The sequence below is a fragment of the Catharus ustulatus genome, chromosome 3 (assembly GCF_009819885.2).
Source record: "Catharus ustulatus isolate bCatUst1 chromosome 3, bCatUst1.pri.v2, whole genome shotgun sequence".
NCBI classification, from domain to species: Eukaryota; Metazoa; Chordata; class Aves; order Passeriformes; family Turdidae; genus Catharus; species Catharus ustulatus.
Genome location: NC_046223.1, coordinates 119,381,187 through 119,406,340, shown reverse-complemented (window position 1 = coordinate 119,406,340; position 25,154 = coordinate 119,381,187). Strand labels below are relative to the sequence as shown.

The following is a 25,154-nucleotide window of genomic DNA, read 5'->3' as shown; positions in this document are numbered from 1 at the left end:
TGATTTGGAGCACATGGACAACAGGGGGAAAAAGCTTCTGCAGGAGCTGAGGCAGTCACAAAGGCCTTTAATTTGTTTTCTCACAGAAGAAGCGAACATTGCACCTGGACAATACAGCAAAGCAATAACCAGAGGCATCAGGAATAGAAACGAAGCAGAACTGATGGACCAGCTGACCAGAATTATCAGGGATCTCCTGGAAGGGTCAAATCCATGTTTCAGCCTGGACTGCTGCGTAGACAAAGCTCACCAGCACAGATTCGTGGTGGATGCAGATCGAAATGTACTTCGTGCCATTGAGATGGCCAATAAATAGTCCCTTAACCATGACAATGAACTGGCCACCTTTGTCATTGATGTCACCAATTTGACTGTGATCAATATCTTTGGAGAAAATGCAAGATGTTCTCCAGATCGCTGTGCAAGTATTACTGAGGATGAGGAAAGTCAGTCTTTCCCCAAGCTGCATCTTTGTGCATCAAAACATGGGAGAAGCAACTGCCAAGGAGCAGAACATGGAAGGACAAAGGTGTTTGCAGGAAAAGCTGGATGAAATGACTGTGGTAGCTGTTCAGCAGGAATTCTGTGACATCTCCTCCTTTAGTGACGTCATTTGCTTTGATGTGAACACCCACATTCACTACTTTGCTCACCTGTGGGAAGGAGACCCCCCAATGGCACCACCCAACCCCACCTACAGCCAGAATGTCCAGCAACTCAAGAGCAAAATCCTCCAGGCTGCCAAGCAGCAGTCACAGCGCAGCATTTTGAGGCTCTCGAGCCTGAAAGATCGTATTGGTGACCTCTGGAACGCTTTGGTGAATGAAAACTTTGTTTTCAGCTTCAAGAATTCCCTGGAGATTGCTGCATACAGGAAACTGGAAAGTGCTTTTAGTCAGTGGACCTGGAGGCTGAGGAGTCACTTCTTAGATGTACAGGTGAGACTGAACAATAAAATTCGGAATGGGGACTTGCAGAATGTCACCAGGGAGCACCTTGAAGGGCTGGTGCAAGAGACAAGTGATGCCATTGAGAAAGAAGTGGAAAAGTATTTCAGGGAAGACAAAGACCGTGAGACACTGGTCCAGTGGAAATCAAGTACAGAGCTGAAGCTGAAAGAACTAAAAGAGACTCTTCTTCATGAAGCGAAAAAGAAATGTGAGAATCTTACTGAGCTACAGAAGGAGCAGAGGAAACTGGATGCAAGGAAGTTGGAATATCAAGATGAGCTCCTGAGAAGGAGTAGGGAGCTGGCTGTGACTCTGAAAGGGAAGAGCCTCAGTGAGAGAGAACTGAAGGACAACTTTACTCTTGTCTGGAACCAGTGGATTGCTGAAGTCTCCCGTGCTGCTCCTCCACCAGAACGGGTGGATATCGATGCAGATATTGAAGATGTCCTTCTAGAGCACTTTAAGGAGCCAGGTTTCCATGCACGGATCAGGTCATTGCCCAAATGCAGAGGATTTTCTTTTGACATAGAGAAACACATCACAAAGAAAAAGTTACTAGGCTTTTTCCCAGAACTCAGGAGCATTTCCAATGCTGATATGATCAACTTCCAACACATCACAGATGACATCATAGCACGTGTGAAGGCAAACATTGATAAGAAGGATGCGGAGAAACGGGATTACAGTCGAAATTTTATTCATGAAATACTCAATGAAGTACAGAAAGGTGTTGACTCTGTCCCCAGCAATGCAAGATGTACTTTTAACAAAGAGTACAGCATAGATTTGTCTCTCTATCTGTGCAAAATGGCAGCAGAAAGGTTTAAAGCCATGCACGAAGCATTCCAGGAGGCAAATGACCCAGTTGTGTACCTGAACCGCAAAAGAGAAGATTTCTTCCAATGTTTCCAGATTTCCTGCCAAGGAGCCACTTCAATCACAACTTTTGTTGTTTTTCTTTGTGACAAGATTGAACCAGCTCTTAGCCGGGCAGTCTTTGAGAGGACAGCTAGAGACATTGCTGAGGACATGAAAAACAAATTCCCAGACTTCAAGAGCAACAGAGCCAATTTGGAAGTCTGCATCCTGAGATACCTGGCAGAACAAGAAAATTTTGAGTATTTCAAGCAGTACCTTACCTCTCCAAAACAGGTTTTTAACAGTTACATTGAGAGACGAGTTAAGAGTCATTGTTTAGATGGGAGTAGCAGGCTGAGGATGTTTTTAGAGTCTTCCCTTGAATCTCTCTATGGAAACATCCTGTCAGCTGTTTCTTATCAACCCAAATTGTCAAAGACAAAAAAGACAGAGAAGACAAAATCTCTCTTTGGCTGGATGAATTTTGTGGGGAACTGGCAGAGGTGATCAACTTGCCCAGAAGTGAGCTGAAGGGCATTGAGCACCAGGAGGTCACAGACGTTGAGTTCCTGAGCAGTGCCATAGCAAAATCTCTTATTGACCTCAGGGACAGGCTCATGAAAGAGTTGGCTGATGCTGACATGAGCTCATTTTCAAGACAGCCTCACACCATCCTGGCAGAGCATTTCTCGGGGTGCTGGGAGCAGTGTCCCTTCTGTGGGGCTGTCTGCACAAACACCATGCAGAACCATGATGGAGACCATCAGCTGGTCTTCCATCGCCCACAAGCTTTGACAGGATTCAAATGGTATGGGACAGATCACTTCGTCATTGATATTTGTTCCAGCTCTGTTGCAAGTGACTGCAGCTTCAGATTTCATGATTACCAGCCGTGGACGCCTTACAGAACATACCGTAATGCTGGACCTCCTGTTTCCACGTGGAGAATTCTTCCGGATTCATCCATGCAGGCGTACTGGAAATGGTTTGTGTCCCATTTCAGGACACAGCTGGAAGCCTTGTACAGTCAGAAATTTCAGGGTAAAGGAGAAATCCCTTATGTGTGGCACAGAATTACCAAGCAGGAAGCACTGTCCTGAGCTGGAGCGGTGTTAGGCCACATCCATGGGAAGGAAGAACCACAGTGGCTTTGCAGCTTAGGAGAACTTTGTACCAGGCTCTCCACAAAATGCAGTTACAATGACAACGTTCTCAAGCCCAAAGAGGACAGTGGTATCCAATTTTTCCCAAATTTGGTGAAATGAGGTGCATTGCTGCAGCCACCTCTCTGCAATTCCCTCGCTTCATGAGAAACTCAGAATCCTCCTGCCTGCCTGCCACAACATTTCCTTCTGCTTTGTCCTAGAGCCAAACCAAACCCTCCTTGGGGTTATCAGCCTTGTGGCCAAGCCTGAGCCCAAGGGCAAAGGCAGCACTCAAAGCACCCCTTGGCTCAGCTGCTGTGAGACAAGAAGGGACTGTTGGAGTGTTAAAACAGAGGCCTCTCAAAGTCCCTCAGAGAGAGAACAGTATGTAGGAATTGAATTCAAGTCTTTAGAGAAATAAGCCACACAGACACGAAGTAGAGGTGTAATCTTTAGTTTTAACTAAGTAGAAATATTATTAAGTTGTGTAGACGTGAAGTAAAAGTATAAATCTTAGTTTTAAGTAAGTAAATATATGTTTTAAGTGTCTTAAAGAGCAAAATCCTTAGAAACTTTGAAAAAACAACGTACAAAAACAAGCTTCAGTGACAGCTCAAAACTATTGTTTTAGACATAATAAAAACATAGTAAGGATATTACCTACATTTTTCAGATAGAACAGATAGGATATATACACAAATTTTATATAAACTTATAGACCTAACAGGTCTATAAGAAATGCTACAGGTTCATGTTTTTAGCTCTTAGGTAATTTGTAAATAAAAATCTGTGCATTGGGGAGAGGCTCCCTCTCTTGCTCTTTCTCTTCCTCCACCATCATCATCATCACTACCACCACATGAAAGAATATGATGAAGAAGAAGAGGAGAACAGAAGAAGAATGACCAGGGAGCATCTGACTCTCCTCAGGACTCTGTATTAGACTGCAGCTTCTGCCTCTGCTTGAGACTCTGTACCAGGCCACAGCTTCTACCTCTACCCAGGATTCTGTACCAGAGAACTGCTGCTCCTGCCTCTGCCCAGGACTGTGCACCAGAGAGCTGCTTCTGCTTTAATTGGGACTGTATGGTCAATGAAATAAATGGGCCAGGAGACCAGCTCCTTTTCAAGGCCTTTATTAAGGACAGCTTTGGGTGGGGAGCCCAAGGGCTCACACACACCACCTCTGCTCCCTGCTCCCAGCGGACAATGCTGAGGAGGAGGTGCACAGCTTTATCTCTCAGAAGAGCTGGACCTTCCTTCCTCACAGGAGACCTCAGGAAGACATCTGCTGGCTTGTGGTCTGGGTGTGTCATGCCAGCTGAGTGCTATTAAGTTGTGTCGACATGGTAAAGAAACTCTGGTTAGTGATTTCTTCTTCTGCACTATTTTCTCAACCTAGGGGTACCATTCTTAGTCTTGCATGTTATGTTGGCTCATTGTTTTTAGGGGTTTTTACCACTGAATGGTGCCCCATGAGCCTTTGCTGTCACACACCGTTTTAGAGGGAGTAGTGGAGTTGGGTGTGGATACAAGGGTAGCTACTGGGATGGGGGAAGGGACAAACAGCTAGGAACATTAACAATTTACAAAGACATAGAACATTAACAATAAATAGTCAACACAAACAATTCTAGTCAAGTGGGGAGACATACATCAACACAAACATCAGCAACAGTTCATTTATAGCAACTCCCCCCTCTAAAACTTTTATCAGGCTTAAGCCCACATCAATCATTTAAATCAATCTGTTTCTTCATAAACTTGGTATAGTTTTTGAAGTCTCTGATATTTCTTATAAACTTCTTTGGCTGTTTCTGAGTTCTGGTTCCCTTCTTGTTTTTCTTTTTTTTTAAACAGGTTTCTTTTCAGAGTAGATCCACTTTTCTTTGATAGGACATTCTCCCAGCAATTTTTGTTTACAATTCCCTGTATTTTCCTATAGCCAATAGTTTTTACTGTCCTCAACACAAGTTGTTAGCTGTAAAAAATTGGCACAATTAGGGCTGGGGTTAGAGTGGGTTCTGAGGATGGCTATGTGGGAGTCTCCTGCATACAATGGAGAGTACCATTTATCACACAATGTAGTTCCTTCTCTTTGAATGCCCATCACTACGGAGGGTTAATACAAACAGGGGTCCGGTACAGGGCACTTTCCCACCCATGTCTCCCCCCTTTTTTAATCGCATTCAAAGGATCAACGAACTCTATGTGGCAAAAGTGTACCCTGATCCTATCTTTCCCCCTGCTGCAATGTTCTTACTGTCTACTATTATACTTCTTATTAGAGGAGTTCACTTTCCCTTTTTATATCAACTTTATTCCTGCTGTCTTTAGGGTCTGATTGCTAGATGTGTGGGAGAATGTTCTATCTTTTCCAGAATTTAGGATCTGTAATAAGAAATACTAGCGGTTAAAAACGTACCATCTAATACTTTGCAGTTAATGATAGAAATAACTTAAAACTTTAAAAAGGCATACATCCTAGTAAGTTAAATAAATATATGATAAACACTCAATAGATTTCTTTATGGCTCCTAATATAAATCACTTAAAAACTTGAAAAAGGCATACATACTAATAAGTTAAATCTTTCTTAAATATATTATAAACACTCGATAGATTTCTTTATGCCTACTAACATAGATTACTGAAAACTTTAAAAATGCATGCATCCTCTGTAAATACATTATAAACTCTTGACAGATATCTTTATGGCTCGTTGGTCAAATTTTGTTTACTTAGAAAATCTTTCACATGGTTTCTTTCTCAGTATTAATTTGTTATCTGTCACTTTGGTTGACGTCCGTTAAGTGGGAGCAGAAGTTTGTTCAGTAGATGCAGAGACTGGTCCCTTCACTCTAGAGATGTGAGTCCATCCCGTTTTCTGTGTTCAGACAGCCATTTCTGTGGTTAATAGAAATTGGAAGGGACCTTCCCATTTCGGGATTAATGGTTGCTCTTTCCAGGCCTTGATTAAAACCCAGTCCCCAGGTTGGAATTTGTGGATCTTGAAATCAATAGGTATAGTCTGGGGGAGATAGCCTTTCTTTCTTAATTCTTCTAAGGTGCTTGTTATAACTTGTATGTATCTCTTTACACATTGCTCTCCTTCTTCGTACGTTCTGGTGTTACCTGAGGCGGTTAAGAAGGGTAAGCCAAACATCATTTCCTAGGGAGAAACCCCTATGTCTGCCCTTGGTTTTGTCCTTACTCTCATTAAGGCTAGGGGAAGGCACTTAAGCCAATTCATCTTTGTTTCTTGTATTATTTTCGTGAGAGCCATTTTTCAATGCTTGGTTCATTCTTTCAACCCTTCCAGAACTCGGTGGTCTCCGGGGGTATGGAGCTTCCATGCAATATTTAAAAGCATTTGTCATTTAATGTAAAAGTTTTGCTGTAAAATGTGGACCTCTAGCCAAGTCAATAGTATTTATTATCCCATATCTTGGTACAATTTGCTCTAATAAGATCCTACTGACCATCTCTGCTGTTGCTTTCATAGTTGGATATGCCTCAACCCAATTCGTTAAATGGTCTACTATTACCAAAAGATATTTAAACCTTTGTACTCAGGGTAACTCTGTAAAGTCTATTTGTATATTTTGAAAGGGTCTCATTGCCAATTCTTCTCCCTCTTGGGCAGTCGTCACATTATTTTTTAATTTATTCTTTGACAAATCATGCACTCCCATGTTATGGTTTTAGCAATTTCAAATACTCCAATACACACATATGTTCTCCTAAAATGATCATACAAAGCCTGTGTTCCCCAATGAGTTGAGGCATGCAGGCTTTCTAGTATTTTTCTTGCCAATGCTTTATTTAGTATTTGCCTTCTGTCGGGCATTTTCCATTCCCCCTTGCTATTTTTAATAGCAGCATGTTTTTGTAATTCTTCTTGCTCTTTTTCACTAAATATCAGTATATCCTCATCTGTTTTGTCTCCATCTTCTTTGCCTTCCACCTCCCTTAACTGAAGGACCTTTTCTGTCTCTTCCATAGCAGCTTTCTTGGCTATCTGGGTTATTCCCTTCTATTTCCTTTGAGTCCCTTTCTTGGTGTCCCTTTACATGTACCACTGCTATTTCCAATGGACTTCAGGGCCTCCAGCACTGCTTTAACTAGTCCCTCATGGATCAGTATTTTTCCCTTTGAATTAGTAAATCCTCTTTCAGTGCAAATTTTTCCAAATGTGTGTACAACTCCGTAAGTGTATCTTGAGTCTGTATAGAGCATAGATCTCAGAACACTGTGTGGACCAATTAGCAGGAAGTTTTCCTTTTTCTAGTACAGTCATATTTTGTCCATCAACAATTGCATCTCCTGATACTCTTTTTCCATCTAGGACCCTTAATGAGCCATCTATAAAGAGGATCTCCCCTCCAATCAATTGGTGTTCCAAAAGGTCTTCTCTAACTTTTGTTTGTAAATCTATGGTTTCCAGACACCAGTGTTCTAATTCTTCTTCTGGTTCACCATATAAGAATTGTGCTGGATTTTTTGGCTCTTGTGGTGGCCAAATCCAAATTTTCATTGTCATTCAAAATCAGTTCATATTTTAGGAGTCTGCTATCTGACATCCATTGGCTAGTTCTTTTATTGAATACGCTTTTTATTCAATATGCTTATAAGGAAACGTGGAGTGTACACTTTGTTTCCAAAGGTCCACTTGTAACTTTCTTCTACTAAGGTCACTGCGGCGGCTGCTGCTGCCTGGAGACAGCTCAGCAATCCCCTAATGCCTGGGTCTGATAAGTTTGGACACAGAGGCTATAGGTTTCTGAACTCCACATTGCTCCTGTACAATGACTCCATAAGCCACTCCTTCTTTGAGATTAACAAATAGTTCAAATAACCCATCCAAATCACGTAAACTTAATACTGGAACAGGCGTTAATTTTTCTTTCAGTTCAGTCAATTTTCTTTTATATTTTTCATTCCAATCCATGGGTTCATCTTTTATTAGCTTATCATATAAAAATTTAATTGATTTTGTATGACCATCTATCCATAATTTACAGTAGCCAATTAACCCTAACAATTTCCTTATATCTGTTTTGGTTTTTGGTGCTGGCAATGACAATATCCCTTGAACTCTACTTGGTTCTAACTTTTTGTATCCTTTTCCAATTAGATGTCCTAAATATTTCACTTCTGGTTCCACAAATTGTAATTTCTTTTTGGACACCTTTAGGCCCTTATCCCCTAAGAAGTTCAATAATTTGACTATGGTCTTTTGGACATCTTCCTTTAATTCTCCTGAAACTATTAAATCATCCACATATTGCAGAACCTGTGTTTGTCCACTTGGTGCAAATTGCTTTATTAATACTTCCAGGGCTTGACTAAATAAATTAGGTGATGCTGTAAATCCCTGTGGTAACCTGGTCCATTGTAATTGTTGCTTTCTCCCAGTGTCTTCATCTTGCCATGCAAAGGCAAACCACCCTCTACTTTCCTTTTCCAAAGGACAGGACCAAAAAGCATCCTTCAAGTCAATTACACTGAACCATGCATGCTTTGATGATGCTTTGCTCAACAAGTTATATTGATTGGCTACCACTGGAAAATAAGTGATTGTTTATTTACTCCTCTTGTACCAGTCTATACCTACCATTTGGTTTTTTTTTACTGGCAATATTGGGGTGTTATGTGGAGACATACACGGTGCTGAAATTCCACCTTCAATTAAACTCTTAATTACTGGTATTAACCTTTGTTTTCCATCTGCAGAAGGATGGTATTGCCTGACCCTTATTGGTGGTATATTGGTATATTTCATCCTAATTTTTATGGCAGGGTTGTGGGGGTTATTACTCTTTCCCTCGGTGGAGAATTTTTCTCATTATCATGCTAAGGAAGCCAGCTGGGGCAGGTCCCTTAGCTTGTAATTGCTCAAGACAACAGGGCTGGGTGGTGGGGTTTGAGGAGTTGGGGCGGATGCTTGGTTGTTTTCTTCCTTCTGGGGGAAAGTCTCTCGCCGGTCAGAACGCCAAGGAGAGAGGTTTCTCTGCGGTTGGATTTCCCCTGCACCGCTACAGCCTCCTGCTCCTGGGAACAGCGCTGATAACCAGGACCAAACAGTGAGCGGAGTCTTCCTTCACCCTTCTCCACCTGGGACATGGCCCTGTCGCTGCTGCCTCACCTCCCTGCTTCTGCTGCTGCTGCCACGGCTGCGAGGGGTCCGCCCCACTCTCCACCGGGATCGTGTAGAGGAGAAGACTGTGACTGGAAAAGGGACTGGGACTGAGTTTTATTCTGTTTTTGTTGCTGATTTTTCATAGCTGACGTTGTTCTTGTTTTGTCTTGTAGATATATCAATAAAGAACTGTTATTCCTAAACCCATACCTTTGCCTGAGAGCCCATTAATTTCCAAATTATAATAAATTGGAGGGAGAGAATTTTCACTCTCCATTTTAGGAAAAGCTCCTGCTGTTTTTTTCCTGGCAGTACCTGTCCCCTAAACTAGGACAGGGAGGAATATTCAACAATCCATGGCCTCCTTCTTCTGCCCACACTCTTGGATCTATACCTTTTTCAACTTTTTCTTTTAACATCATTATTTTAGCTACCATACGCCCTCCTTCTGTTACCACACCTATATTCAATTGCACTTGTAAATCTCGGCCTAAAACATTGCTTTCTAGTCCCGGCATGTACAACAGGTCTGCATGCCCTTCCCTAAAGTTCCCTTTTATTTGCACCCTTTCTGTAATAAATACTTCAAAAAGATTATTCTCAGCATCTTTAATTTTACATTTTCGCTCACTTAATTTACATCATTCCGGTATTTCTTTAACACTCGTTCTATCTGCTCCAGTGTCCACTAAAAATTCATAATCTTTGCTCTGAGGGCCAATGTCTAAGTTTACCAGGGGCTCATTCAGATGTTCAGTTTTCTTTCTCAGAGTATAGAGCCCCTGACACCCCTAATCTTCCCCTTTTAAGATCTTTTCCAAAGCATCCTGCTCTTTTTCCGTTGCTTCATCCCATTTCCATTTTCTGCAATATCTTTTTATATGACCTCTTCCATTACAATAGTAGCAAACCAGATCCGTTCCTGATGTTTTCCTGCCCCTGCCTAGTTCTTTCTCTTCTTCTACTTTTCCTTTTGGTTTGCTTCTTCCAGTCTCCCTTGGCTCAATTTTTCTAGCCCCTGTTGGTTCACTTTTTCCAGTTCCCACACTCTCTCTTGCAATCATGCCACCATGATTTTCGCCTTCATCTTAGTCTTTTCTTCCTCTCTCCTTAGATATACTTTTTGTGCCTCTCATAACAACTCATTCAAACCCTTCTCTTGCCAATTGTCCCACTTTTCTAATTTACTCCTGATATCTACCCAAGCTTTAGTTACAACTTGAATTTTTGTTAACACTTTTCCTTCTGGACTCTCCGGGTCCTCACTAGAATACAGCTGAAAGTTTCTTTTTAATCTTTCCAGCCATACACTTGGTGACTCGTCCTTTTCCTGTTGACTCTCAAATGCTAATTTGGCATTGCTAGCTCTGGGGACTGCCTCTCATATCTCTCTTATAATGAAAGTTTTGTAGTCCCTCGTATTTCTCCCCCCATCCTCTTCATTTGGATCCCAGTCTGGTGGTTTTAGTGGTATTTTTTCCTCTCCCCTGGGACCATTCTCATTGCCACAGTCCAAATTAATTGAATTTCCCTGGAGAAAAGAGTATACCTAAAATTGAACTTAAATCCTCCCATGTGTATATATTAGGACCCAAGAACGGATCCAGTTGCTATGATAGTTCTATTGGGTCCTCTAATAAACTTTTTATCTCTTTCTTAAAACTCCTCACCTCTGAAGCAGTCAATGGTGTTTTAACCAAGCCTGTGCCTCCTCTAGCACCTCCCATGGGTACTTCCCTCAAAGGTAACATCCATTTGGATTTTCTCTCCTCACCCTGACATCTTCTGGTGTGATATCTGGTCTTATAGCTGTGACCTTTTAGGTCACCATCTAGCGTACCTGACATTTCTTCCTCAATACAAAGATGAGCGTTTTGGGAGTTATTGGGGGCAGGGATGGGAATAGGAATACCTTGGGATGTTAGGGGTTGGAGGGACAGAGTTGAATTACAGAGGTAGGGAAAGAGAGTGCTGAGGTATCCGTGGGAACCTGAAGAGCTGGAAGGGGACCTGGGAGAATGAGAGGTGACACTTGGGAATTAGGAAGTAAAAAGAGGTGTACAGGGGAAATAAGAGAAGTATGTTCTGGAGACGTAAACAATGGTGGAGATGACACAGTTGAGGTAGTAGAGGTTAAAATAGGGTAAACAGTTAAAGTTTATGTTGGGCTGGAGGACAAAGGAGGGTGGACTGCAGGTGGAGTCGGTGGGAGGCAATCAAAGAGATCCCAACCCCTTTCCAAGTGTTGTCTCATTTTCTGCATCTTGCTCCTTGGATACTTTATACACTTCACTTTCTTATCCTTCTCCACATGTTCTAACCAATAAGCTGCCTATTTTATTTCCTCTGTATCTAATACTCTTGTTAAATAAACATGCTTATTTAAGACTACACATAACCATTTTTCTTTAGATCCGTACCATGGCCAATAAACAGGTCCCTCTGAAACACTTTCCTTAGGCCAAATTCCTGTACAGTATTCTACCATTTTTATTTTGTCCAAATCTTTTCTATCCCAATCATCTAAGATTTCCCCCAAGGGGCTATCTGTAGGAATATTCTTAAATGAGGTCCTTCTCTTCCTTGACCTTCCTGCACTTTTCCCTGCACACTGTCCCATAATCAGAATAGAAACAAAAGCTCAAACCCCAGAAAATCACAGAACAAATTAATATTTTACTTAGGTAACAACAACACAAAATGCAAAGATAACAATATAAACAAAGTAGTGTAAATGTTTGTAATAATAGAAATAAAATAGTGTAAGAAACAAAATAAAAGTATATGGCTGTTTAAAGAAATAGTGTGGGAAACAAAATAAAGACATTTATTTATTAATAAATAAAGCTAACAGTTTCAAAATAAAATATCGTGGGAGATAAAATAAATAGGAGATAGTGTAGGAATAAAAAAAAATGGTGGTTTCAAGAAATAAAAATGACAGATATATAAACTATGTAAGAAATGAAACAAAGATGGCAGTTTTCAAACAAAATACTATGAGAAATAAAATGGCAGGTTCCTAAATTAAATAAGGTATGGAACAAAAATCTCCATTTACATGATAAAATGACAATCTTTTAAGTAAAACCAACTACTGTGGAACCAAATCCTCCATCTCGATCCAACTAATCAAGAGCGCCCTCTTACAGTCGGTGGCCTTCTTACCAGGGTCACCGAGCTATAAGGTGCTAATCTCACTGCCCCAGGGACGTTCTTGCAATAAAGGTTCCCAGCCCAGAGCCCGTGAAACCAGCCCAAAACCTCCCCCACCATGTACATGTTGAGAGGGCCCTCCTATAGCTGATGGCCTTCCTACCAGGGTCACTGAGCTATAAGGTGTTATCCCTAGCAATGCGTGCCACTCACACAATGCCTAGGCCTCTGCACGCCCGGAGTCACCGAGGCTGCATAGCTCAGACTAATGGGGGTGTACCCCCTTTTGTGTGCCACTCACACTGACGGCCTCCACACACCCAGGGGGGGCCCTCTTTGTCCCCAGAGGTGCCTCACCTGTTTCTATGGGCCTTGTTAGGCCTCCCTCGCTTTCCTCCATTCCTGGCTGGCCCACTCACAGGGGTCCAGAACCGCGGTACAAGGAGGTCCACACTCACTTCAGGGGTCTGAGCTGCCAGCCCCCGTCTCACTCACACCACACTCGCTGCCGATCTCTTACCTGATCCCAGCGCTCCTCTGCGTCGTGGGTCCCAGGCTGTCCTCTGATCTGGTGTAGGCACCTGTCCCTAGAGGCCCGACAGGGCGGGTGGCTGTCCCATCCTTGGTCCTCTTTCAGTGTGGCAATCCCAGACAAGCTCCCAAGCGGAAATAAGTGGGCCAGGAGACCAGCTCCATTTCAAGGCCTTTATTAAGGACAGCTTTGGGGAGCCCAAGGGGTCACACACACCACCACTGCTCCCACCAGACAATGCTGAGGAGGAGCTGCACAGCTTTGTCTCCTGGCAGAGCTGCGGCTCCCATGTTTACAAGAATCCTCTGGAAGACATCTGCTGGCTTGTGGTCTAGGGGTGTCATGCCAGATGAGTGCTGTTTAAGTCATGGCGACATGGCAAAGAAACTCTAGTTGGTGATTTCTTCTTCTCCACTGTTTTCTCAACGCAGGAGTACCATTTTTAGTCCTGGATATTATGTTGGTTCATTGTTTTTAAGGGTTTTTAGCAGTGAATGGCATCCCATGAGCACTTGCTGAATCACATGCCATTTTAGAGGGAGTAGTGGAGGTGGGCGTGGATACAAGGGCAGCTACTGGGACAGGAGAAGGGATTAACATCGAGGAACATTAACAATTTACAAAGACATTGAACATTAACACCAAATAGACAACACAAACAACAGTTCTAGTCAACTCGGTAGACATACATGAATACAAACATCAGCAACAATTCATTCATACCAGTGAAAGCTTTAATACAGAACTGATAGCTTTAGACTCCTGCATTTGAAACTGATGTGCTCCTGTAATGAACAACTTTACAGCAACCAACAACTGCTCTGCTCTTTTGAAGATACAAACCCATAACAATCCCAACAAGGAACAGTGCCCCAGAGGCAGTTTTCCTGCAGCAAGGAGGTGTCCTGCTCAGAGAAAGGGCTGTGGCACCTGAGGCCAGCTCCATGCTGGCTGCAAGCTGGGCTGCTTGGCTTTTGGCTGTCATCCTTCCCTCCCTCACTGCAGCCTCCTGGATCAACTGAGGCTGTTCTCCCAGCAGGAGCTGTTGTGCCTCAGGGCTCAGGAAAGCAGGGACACGACCGCCCCAGGGCTCAGGCAGTGCTTTCACTCCCTGTCTCAGAGCTGCTGTGTCTCTGCCCAGGGCAGCTGCTCCTGCTCAGGTGCCTGGGGCTGCTGCCCTTCCCTCCAGCCCTGAGCCCCGGCAGGAGCTGCTCCTGCCCTTGGCCTGGCTGCTGAGCAAAAGCCTTTGGAATGGCCCATGTGGAGAATCCTGTGTGCCAGCACCTTCCTCAGCAGCCCTGGGGGCAGTGCTGCTGCTGTCCAGGCAGGCTGGTGGCACCGGAGCCGTGCTCTGGACAAGGTGGCACCAGCTGGCTCTGCCCCAGGGAGCTGTGAGGGGCTTTTGCTGTGCAGCTGCTGCAACCCCGCTGGCAGTGCCAGGGCCAAGCCCTCCTGGAGAGCTGGCTGAAGGGCTGCTGCAGCCTCATCCCCTGCAGCCTCTGCTCATAAAGGAGTTGGTTTGGACTCTGCTGCTCTGGGTCTCCTTTGTGTTCAGGGGAGCCACAGCTGGGGCTGACTCGAGCTCTGTGTGCTGCAGACAGGGAGGGGACAGGGGGTGGCACTGGGGGCGGGGGGTGGCAGCAGAGGCTCTGCTCCATTCAGGGTCTCTGCTCCAGGAGCAGCTTCACTGTCTGCAGGGACAGCAGAGAGGGCAGGAAGCCCCAAACCACAACACAGCGGAGCTGCCTGGAGCGGAGCGGCAGGACCGGGGGTGCTGTGGGGGGCTCGGGGCACAGCCCGGCCGCGCTGCAGCCGCAGCTCTCGGCACTGGGGAGCTCTGGGTGCCGCTGCTGAAAGCCTTGGCACCGCTGCTGCTCGGCTGCCTGGCTGGCACCGTTCATATGTCACACGGACACGGCTGCTGTCAACTGCACCCTTTAACTGGCATCCCCACCAGTCCTTCACTTGCAAACTCTACATGCCTTCTGTCACACACCTCTCTCTCGTGCAAATCGGACTCTTTCTCTCAGAGGCAGCTTCACACACTACTGATCCCTACGCTTAGAGCAGCCCCACACAGCACTGACTCCTTCTTCCCACTCTCCATCACTGGCTCACCCCAAGCTGTCCCTTTCCCGGCCGCCTAACCCTGACGGTCCCCACACATCATCTTCTCACCAGACCTGCCCCTTGCCGACCGCATGTCCCTCACCTCCTCACAGCACAGCCAGCACACTCCTTCTCTTACTCCAGCAACTCTCGCTCTCATGCTCCAACTCCAGCTGCAAGTGCCTGCAGCTGCTGGGCAGCGAACCCACTCTTTTCCAGCCCCCAAACTGATGGGGCACACACAGGTGTTTGCACTCTTGGCAATCAGGACAGCTGCGAGCCATCGGGAAAGATTCCCTCCTGCACTGTCCTTTGAGGCCAGCTCTGCACAGAAGGGGCCGGGGGCGATGGATTGCGCGGGCGGAGGAGCGGCAGGGGGTGGCGATATTGAAAAGAGAGCCCAGCCAAACTGGGAACCGGGGCACACCAAATGCCGGCGCCGGACACATCGGCTACGCCGCCTTGTGCAGCAACAGCCGGAGCTGCAACTGGGGACAGGGGGCAGCTTTGGAGATCAGCGCCAGATCCAGGGCGCTTTGGCCAGAACCGCTCTGGCACAGGGACACAGGAGGTCGGGACAAGTCCGGGCATCCAGAGCCGCCCTGGGCCAAAGGGCTGCGCCCGCCTGCCGATCTTCCCTGAGCCGGGAAAGCGGGCTTGGAACACGGGGGGAAGGAGGGAAAGGGCTTTGGAACTGGGGACCCGATCCCTAAACCCATCCCCAAACACTCCCCGATTTCTCTACTAACCTAACAACAATGTGATATAAAGGAATAAACTTAAAGACAGAGAAAAAGCCTGGATTTTGGACAGAATAAATTTTGCTTACCTCTTCGTGTCAAAAAGAATTTAAAGGGACAGACACGCCGGTAGAATCAGGATAACGCTTAAAAATCCAAGGAATAAAAACCTTACTTCATAATAAAAGTCCCTCTCAGCAGGAGTTAGCCTCGGATTCCCACCCTGGTGATCTCTCTCCCGCGCTCAGCACAAAAAGAGGAAAGAAAAGCAGAAGACCAGAATAAAATCCAGTGCCCAGAAAACCCCAAATCAGCCAACTCACCATCTCTCTCCGGGCAGCGCTGGGGCCCACAGGCTCTCAGGAAATCTGCTGGCAGGTGCTCAGCCCCATCGGCCGCTCCTCAGAGATCCTCTGCTCATCTCCCAGGGCAGCCCAGGCTCCCGGGCTCTCCTCACATCGCCTCTGCTCAAACGCACAGGGCTCTCCTCGCACAAGCAGCGGCCCAAAGGCGGCTGAGTCCTGCAGCCCCTGCAGCAGCCGCTCTCTCCAGGGACTCCCTGGCTACAAGTCCCAGCGCTTCGGGGGCCACTTGCCGCACTCCGGGGCTCCGCTGCTCTTCTTGCCGGGCTGCCGCCACCTTCCTGCACAGGCGTCCAGCAGGGGATGTCCCCAGGGCCACAGGCACGGCCCTCAGCGGCGAGTGACTCCAGCTCTGCTCATTGCCAGCTCTCCTGGGCACTCACTCTTCGGCCACACGGGGATAAAGGACACGAGCCTCCCACAGCGTTCCACAGAGAGCAAAGCCTTTATGATAGGAGGCCACTCTGGGAAGGGTGCCAGGGTGACACCTGCCCGAACTTGGAAAAAACAGGGATTTCTATGGGAAAGGCAGGGGGAGGGGCAGAGCAGCAGGGCAAATAGTCTGAGGGCTCAGGAACCAAAGGCAGGGCTGGAGAGCAGCGGATTGCAGGCTATTAGCACAGACAAACAGAGCACGGTGGGGGCACTTTCTTCTGCACAGCAACTGCTGGGGACTCGCTGGGAGGTAAATCTGTGGAGAGGATTGTAACTGCTTCTGGCCCCCAGGCCTTGGCCCTGCAGGGAGTGCAGGGAGTTCCTGTGCTGAGGGATTATTGCCCTGCACACCTTGGGACTGCTGAGACATGCTGGGAACGTCTGTAAAACGAGTTTACCTTTTCTTGTTGTGTAGAAGATGAGAAAAATAAACCACACTTCGTAAAGCAGTCCAGAAGTCCTGTCTCTCTGCTTCATTCAGAAAAAAGAAAAAATCCCCATAAGTAGATCCTGGGACCAACAAGCCCACACTTCAAATATATGACATGGTAGCAATAAATCCACAGGTAAGAAGCCTCATTCAAACTGAACTCATAATCTCTGTACCATATTATCTGCAAAGGGCCTTTGCAAGTAAAATGACAGAAAACAAGTTACATGGTTTTAATCAAAAAGAAACGGGGAATTATCACAGCACAAGCTGGCTTGTAGCTAGGCAATTAATTCAGCCATAGATAAGAAATGCAATTTGATTAGCCTGCTTCAATAACAACGCCTCTTGGTGAACAATGATAAGATATATTCAAACACAAACAGAGATTTCACCCAACTACATTCCATCCTAAGCTGCAGACACCTCACTGGTCAGAGAGCTGAGCAGCCTGAACTCCCAACCAATCATCTGTCATGAGCTGGGAAATTTCAACCCTCTAATTAAGAAGGGTTCAGAAGAATAAAGAGGATTTTGTCACACGGATCACAGACGGTCCTGTCTTTCTCTCCAACCATGGCCCCAGTTAATGCCACAGGAGCCCAGGTGTGCCCAGGTGGGCAAGAGGCCAGTGGCCCCTGGGCAGTGCCAGCTCTGGGGTGGCAGCAGGGCCAGGGCAGGGCCTGTCCCCTGTGCTGGCACTGCTGGGGCACCTCCAGGGCTGGGGGCAGCTCTGGGCCCCTCCTGCCAGGAGAGCCCTGGAGGGGCTGGAGCGTGTCCAGGGAAGGGAACGGAACTGGGAAAGGGGCTGGAGCCCCAGGAGAGGCTGAGGGAGCTGGGAAAGGGGCTCAGCCTGGACAAAAGGAGCCTCAGGGGGGACCCTGTGGCTCTGCACAACTCCCTGCCAGGAGGGGACAGCCAGGGGGGTCGGGCTCTGCTGCCAGGGAACAGGGACAGGACAAGGGGAAATGGGCTCAGGCTGGGCCAGGGCAGGCTCAGCTTGGACAGCAGCAGGAATTTCTGCATGGAAAGGGTGCTCAGGCCTTGGCAGGGGCTGCCCAGGGAGGTTTGCAGTGCCCATCCCTGCAGGTGTCCAAGGAAGGGCTGGATGTGGCACTCACTGCTCTGGGCTGGGGACAAGGAGGGGATCAGGCACAGCTTGGGCTCCATGGGCTGGGAGGGCTTTTCCAACCTCAGGGATGCTGGGATTCTGTGCCTGTAACACTCCTGCAGCAGGGAATTCTTTGGCTGGAGGAAATATCACTCTGGAGGCAGGCCTAAGCTAACCTGGGCAGGGAGGGACCAAATCCCTGCTCTGCAGCTGATGTGTCCCAGCCCTGCCTGGCAGGGGCTGAGGCTTCCCCTGAGGCCGCACAAATGCCAGCTGGGTCTGCTCCAGCCCTTGGCACTTGTCAGCCTGGGCCAGGGGGTGGCTGCTCCTGGCAGGCTGGAGCTCTCCATATCCAAACTGCAGTGCTTGTTTGGAGGCCGTGGAGCAGGATTTGTGTGTCCACATGCCACGGGAAAAGCAATCCAGGCCCCCTGCTCTGGTTGGGTGTTGAATGTCCTCTGCCAAAGCCCAGAGCTCTGTTCCTGTCAGGTGTGGGATGTCCCCTGCCAAGAAAGCTGCAGTCAGGCACTGTTCCTGCTTTGCTTTCTCTGCTGGAGAGGTGTCCAAGGAAGGCCAGGCTGGACGGTGCTTGGAGCAGCCTGGGACAGTGGAAGGTATCCCTGTCCTGGAATGGGGCAGCCACTGCTGCTCTGGGAATTCCATTCTCACAAATCTCCCAGGGAACAATTCCTTCACAGTATCTTACCTATCCCTGCCCTTTAGCAGAGGAAAGCCATTCCCTCTTGTCCTGTCTTTCCAGGCCCTTCACCAAAGCCACTTTCCTGCTTTTTTTTTCCATGTATGCGTATCCAACTGTCACAGTTTGCAATACTATTACCTGCATTAAGCACAGTAGTTAAGGGTCAGAGGTCTGCAACAGACAAGTGTTGACTCTGCACCACCTGAATCAGAGATGGTGTGGAATTTGGACCATAATTCGATAAGGTGACTCCAAAAGAGTGGTCCCACTTTCACATTCCGCTGCAGTAAAACGCCAGACACCCTGGAATTACCGCGCTGTTTCTGAACGTGTGAAGCCGCACCCAGCGGAGAGCCAGGGCTGCATAAAGAGGGGCTGTGCTGGACTTGTCCCGTGACAGGAGCTGCGGGACACGGCGGGAGAAGGTCGGGCCCTGGGGATGAGCTGTGGGCTGGGAGCCGGGAGCAGCAGGGAGCGGGATCTTGTTGCTCTCCTGCCTCCTGTTGCGTGTGTTTGCCACGGCTGCGGAGATGGCAGGGCAGGAGCAGAGGGCTCTGAGGGCAGCGGGCGGGCGCTGTCTGCTCCGAGCCAGGGCTGCAGGAAGCCGCCTTTGCTGGCAGCCGCTTTGGGGGAGCTCGGGGGAGCCGTGTGCGCTGCGGGGGCTGAGCTGGGAGGGGGCCGGGCTCAGAGCTGGGGCCGGATGGCTGCGCTCCCCGCAGGGCAGAGCCATGGCACTGATGCCGGGGGGGCTCCTGGCCCCCGAGCCGCTCCTTCGGGAGCAGGGCAGCTCCGTGCCCATCAGGGGCACGCACGGCACATCGTGCTCTGGCCCCAGCCCAGAGTCACTTCTTCCTTCTCCTCGCCATGCACGGAGGGTGGCATTCTCCTCTCTCCCGGTGGGAGCGGCACCACCCGGAGCGCTCTGCTCCCTGGGGACAGCCCCACAAAGGTGTCCGTGTTCCCAGAGCCCCTTTCCCGGGGGCAGGGCTGGGGAAAACACTCTCGGGGGGCTCTTCCCATCAAACGGGCTGCAGGCATTGCCACGGCAGCTCCTGCTGCCAGCCTTGCTGCTTCCCTCCTTTGCTTCCAAGGAGGAGGTGGGTCCTGAATTATGCCCTGAATGTCCTTAGTTGTAACGTTGGCTGGTGCCGGGGCTGAGACAGAGACATAGCACTCTATGATCCATGTCACAAAACCGTTTTACTCTTGTGAACTCGCCTTACATAGAGAGTTTGGAGTTCCCGGGCAAACACATGTGATTGGTTGGGAGTTTGGACTGCTCAGCTCTCTGACCAAAGGCTTGTGGAGTTTAGGATGGAACTCATTGGGTGATATCCCCGTTTGGGTTAGAATCTATCCTATTATTTTTCACCTAGGAGCTTGTTTATCAAAGCAGGCTACTTGAACCCGATCTCTTATTTATGGCAGAATTAACTGCCCAGCTACAAGCCAGCTTGCGCTGTGAGAATTCCCCGTTTCTTTTTTATTAAAAAAAGAAAAAAAAAAAAAAACTAAACAAAGAAACAAAAACAGAATACAAAATATGCAGCTTGTTCTCTGTTATCTTACCTGCAAGGTTCCTTTGCAGTCAAGGTGACATAGACAGCATAAGGTTAATTTGAACGTAGCTTTTATCTACTTTAATAAACTTGGCTGTCACATATGGTGATGTATCTGAAGCTGCAGTGCTTTTGTTCAGGAGCTGTTGGGTAAATTTACTATCCTTTGGTTTAACATGTCACAATTTAACTGCTTAAAGATAGAAATTATAACTTAACTCTATAAACATAAGTGTTTTAACCTCTTCACCAGGAATTATAACTTAGTTCAATAACTAAAACATTCAACTTTAGAACTGTAAGAAAATCCAACTTAACTAAACCAAACAATTTGTAAACAGGAAAAAGACTTTGTAAACAAACAAATCTGTTCTTTTAAAAGTCCTGTAATTCTATGAGGTAGACGAGTAAGTCGTTCCAGTTATCGTTCTGCATCTGGCTCTACCTTGTCTGTTGATGAGCTTTCAGGAAGATGCTGTCTGTGGTTCTGGGCAGGGTGAGCACATGTGGCAGGTACCCAATGTGTACCTGTGCCCATGGACACTCACATATATCCCTGTCCCCAACTGATGAGATTCCATGCACCTCCCCAGTTCCTGGTAGCAAGGTCTCGCACCATCACCTTGGGTTTAGGTAAATGATCATCAGCAGATGATTGCAGTGATAGGAAGTGATTGAAAATAACAGGGTTCTGGGAATTTTCTATTATTATCAGATGATTTAGTGTGTAAAAAGCTTTTGCTATCCTGCTCTGTGGGGTCTCCCCACACATTCCTTCCTTTTGTTTTTCAAGTTTATGTTTTAAGGTGCCATGTGCTCTTTCCACTATGGCTTGTCCTGTTGCTATTTTAGGAATACCAACCAGTGTGGTGTGACACACCCCAGAGCTGCAGGAAATGTCTTGTTTTCTTGAAATGCATGTGGGACCGTTATCGGTTTTGATGATATGGGAGATACCTAAAGCAGCAATGGCAGAGTGCCAATGTGCAATAGCGTCCAGACCCTTTTCTCCTGTGTGAACTGTAGCCCGTATTGATGATGAGAATTTATCAGTTGAGACATGTACATATTTTAAATGGCTAAATTCAGGGATGGGTGTGACATCAGTTTTCCAGATTTGCAAAGAACACAGTCCATGAAGGTTTACCCCCATGTGCAGTGGTGCAGTGTAACCTTGGCAGTCAGTACAATGTTACAAGCCTCTGTGTCTGACTGCTGAAATTGCTGCTGTAGGGCTCGAACACCTTGGTGGAAGAAATCATGTGACATCTGGCTGTGGTGCTCTCCAGGCAGGAGCAGCTAGCTTATCTGCTCGAGCACTGCCTTCTGCGATGAAACCTGGTACATTTGTATGACCTCTAATGTGTACTACATAATAAGGGCAATTTCTGGCTTGAATAGAGAGGCATAGAGTAATTTCACGATTATAAGCCGCACCTGATTATAAGCCGCTCGTCCAGGTGTCAGCAACTTTTTGTTCTTTGTCCATATATAAGCCAGACTGGATTATAAACCACACTGCTGTTCACAGCGAGGATCTGTGTGCAACTTTCACAAAGTTGCCAATTAGTAACAGAATCGCGGGCTCATGGGGTTTACTGGCTCAGCTCGGGGCTGTGTGGGGTTGGCTCGCTGCTGCCCTGCTGCTGGGGGCCGGGGAGCACCGCCGCTGCCCCACCACCCTGCTGCTCCGGCTCACCTCAGCTCGGGGCTGCTTGGGCTCGCACTTCTGGGTTGGCAAATTTCTGAACATCATCCATATATTGGCCACACCTGATTATAAGCCGCACTTCTGTGTTTGTATCAAAATTTTAGTTAAAATCGTGCAGCTTATAATTGTGAAATTACTGTAAATTAAATAGTTGAGCATTATCAACTTCTTTTAATAATACTCGATCTAATCTTTGTGTGATGTCAGCCACATATGCAGAATCAGTTACCTCATTTAGAGGAGTGTGAGGGAAATGTTGAAAAACCATAGCTACAGCCCGTAAGTCTACTATTTGAGGTGATCTACTCTCATATCCCTCTAATGTCTGCCAATCACCTTCTTCTTTCCATGTAACAATGGCTTTTCCTGTTTTCCCAGAGCCATCAGAAAGCACTGTAACAACTTTTAGGGGTGTGCAGCTAGATGGTGCACTTTCCCCACTTAGATTAGGCAGTCTATGGCTTGGCAAATGGTAAGCACTACGACCTGAGAAACCTTGCATGGCATTTTGCAAGTCTGTGCAATTGGCAAAACACCATTCTAACTGTTCTTGTGTCACAGGAATAATGATTTTTGAAGGATCTCTAGCATTTAATTGCAAACACCTGTGATAACATTTGATAATTAACTGTGCAATTATTTCAAAGATAGTGGGTGCCATCTTTTTGGGTTGGTGAGGCAAAAACATCCATTCTATGCAGCTGTTAGTTGCAACAGTGGAGTCTCTGTAGCCTTGAGACAACCACCTGTCTTGGCTTTAAAGCCTTTGCCTTCCAGCTCGAGCACTGAAGAAAGAGTCAGAAGCCGTTTCCTGGGATTTCCAAGGTTGTTTATTTTTTCTTATCTAAGGAATTCTTTCACTGACCAGCTGAGGTCTGTTCAGCAGGTCAGTCTGAGGCACACTACCTGCCCTAGGGGCAGGAGTTATCTTTTATACTATAAATTACGTACATGCTATTTGCAATTACAGTAATTTCATGAGTAGAAGGTGCACCGGAGTATAAGGCGCACTTCGGGTGTCAGCAAATTCCCGAACTTTGTCCATATATAAGGTACATCAGAATATAAGGCGCACTTTTTTTGCAGTGAGCATCCGTGTGCAACAAAGTAACCAATTAGTAACAATCGCACCAGCCATGCTGTCTTGGGTTACAATACAGGATGTGATCGAAGTATTTATTCTATCGCCATCTGTTGTGACCAGGTGGGGCAGTTATCCTTATCTCCGTGGGACATACTCTGCTAATGGGCCAGCTATTGAAATCAGTAGGGCATTGTTCTTTATCTTTGCACCCCCCATCCTTCCTCCAGAGAGTTATCTTCTGCTAATGGCCTATTGAGTCTCACTGTGTGACTGATAAAATTACTTTATCCCATTGAGAATTGCTCCACCCAGGGGGGAGAGCCAAGCCTTTCTTACCTAGATAAAAACTGAAATTCTAGGACACCGAGTAGCCCTTTCTCTAATGGACTCTAGAAAAAACCAAGATTTTTCCACATCACTACTGGACCTCTGTAACAAAACTGCACCTTCTACAAGACCACTGCTTCAAATGAACCACATCTGTCACTGCAAGAAAACTGCAGCCACTATTTAATCAAACTGCTACCAACACCCTGCCTGACGGGTGTCACCCTGATGGGGTGTCAGATTGTACTTTGACTTTGTGTCTTAGTTTGGAGGACAGGTGTCTGCTCAGAAAGGAAGGAGCCTCTCTTTGAAATGGAGAATGTAAACCCCCTCCCTCCAACTTATTATGATTTTGAAATTAAGGGGCTCTCAGGCAAAGATATGGGAACTAGGAATAACAGTTCTTTACTAGGGAAATTAAAATAGAAATACAGTACTACAAAGAAACAAACTTCAAACTGACAAAGTCAGAGCGCAACCTGACACCCCGTCAGGCAGACCTGAGTCCAGTATACTTCTGGGTGTCCTGTTGATTCAAAGCCTTGTTCTTCTCGTTCCCCAGAGTATGCACTGGGGACACAAGACTTAAAAAGGGTGAGTAATCCTGTTTTTTTTCAGGAATAGTTACAGGTGGAGTAGGGGTTGATACCATGGCACGTATTTCTCCTGTAAAATCTGCATCTATAACACCAGGGTACACAAAGATACCTTGCAGGATGGCACTGGATCTCCCCAGTAGGAGGGCACTTAGTCCTTTCCCTATGGGCCCCTGGCCTCGAGGGGGACTTTATGTATCTCTAATGAGTCCATGGCTTTTGGGACTGAGGTGTAAACATCCAGGCCACTTGCCCCTCTTGTCCTTGCTCCAAGCTGGTCACAAAGGCTTGTGCTGGGGTGTGAGAAAATACTTTGGTTGTCACACGGTTCTCCTCTGTGCTCAGCTTCTTGTCTCCCTGTTTCTTAAGAAGTTGACCATTAATATGATACTTTGATTTGCATACTTTGGTTGCATATCTAGGTTTTCCACATTGGTCACAGGTTGAATTTACATTACCCTGTCCTTGAACTTTCTTCTGTGAGGCAGATTTTTTGGGACAGTTTGCTTTCACATAGCCTTGCTGTTGACAATTGTAGCAATGCAGTGTCAGCTTTACTGCAGCTGCAAAAGAATTGGCTAATGTATCCATGCTATGTGATCCAGTTTCAATCTTAGCACGTGCATTAATAATTTCTTCTAGGGATGGATTTTCTTTGGGTAATGCATTTATAATTTTTCTACAGTCCTCATTTGCATTATCTTATGCTAGTTGCAGCAATACTTCATTCCTTGCCTTGCTATTTGCAATTCGTTTTTCCACAGCATCCTGCAAATGTTGTATGAACTGCATGTTCATTATTCATTGGGGTTTGCCTTATGCTTGAGTATCTTTGGGTGGGCACAGACGTGTTTGTGACCTTGTTTAGGGCTTGCATCCCTAATTCTTTTGCTTGGGTTAATATTGAAGAATTCAAGGGAGCTTGGGTTTGTGGATCTTCCATGAGGCATAGTACCATGAGCTGTGGGACTCCTGCCCCAAAGCATGGATCCTGCTGTGAAAGTCTTGAGTTTTTAGCTCCTGTTCCTCGGCATATGGTCTCCAAACATCATATATTGCACTGGAGCACAGTGATTTAGCAATTTGTTTTATATCGTAAGGCGTTAGTTCATTAGCAGCTATGAATCTGAGCATCTTTGCAACAGCAGGGGACCCCAAACAGTGTTTAGCAGCTAGCTGGCGTCGTTCTGAGAGAACTTGCCAATTA

At 46.5% G+C, this 25,154-nt stretch overlaps 2 protein-coding genes across 5 annotated transcripts in view; both read left to right on the top strand.

Moving 5' to 3' along the window:
- The window catches only part of LOC116994219 (interferon-induced very large GTPase 1-like), a 122,918-nt gene that overhangs the window by 84,713 nt on the left and 13,051 nt on the right, over nucleotides 1–25,154 (top strand). The window contains exon 1 of one of the 4 annotated variants that reach the window (XM_033055755.1): nucleotides 19,071–19,095. The exons of the other annotated variants lie outside the window; for them this stretch is intronic. The gene's annotated coding sequence lies outside the window, so the exon portion shown is untranslated. Of the gene's footprint in view, nucleotides 1–19,070; nucleotides 19,096–25,154 lie in introns of those variants that run through there. 4 annotated transcript variants of the gene reach the window in all.
- LOC116993662 (interferon-induced very large GTPase 1-like) lies at nucleotides 312–2,315 on the top strand. Its single transcript, XM_033054490.1, has one exon. The coding sequence runs from the start codon at nucleotides 396–398 to the stop codon at nucleotides 2,313–2,315; it is 1,920 nt and encodes a 639-aa protein (XP_032910381.1). The 5' UTR covers nucleotides 312–395.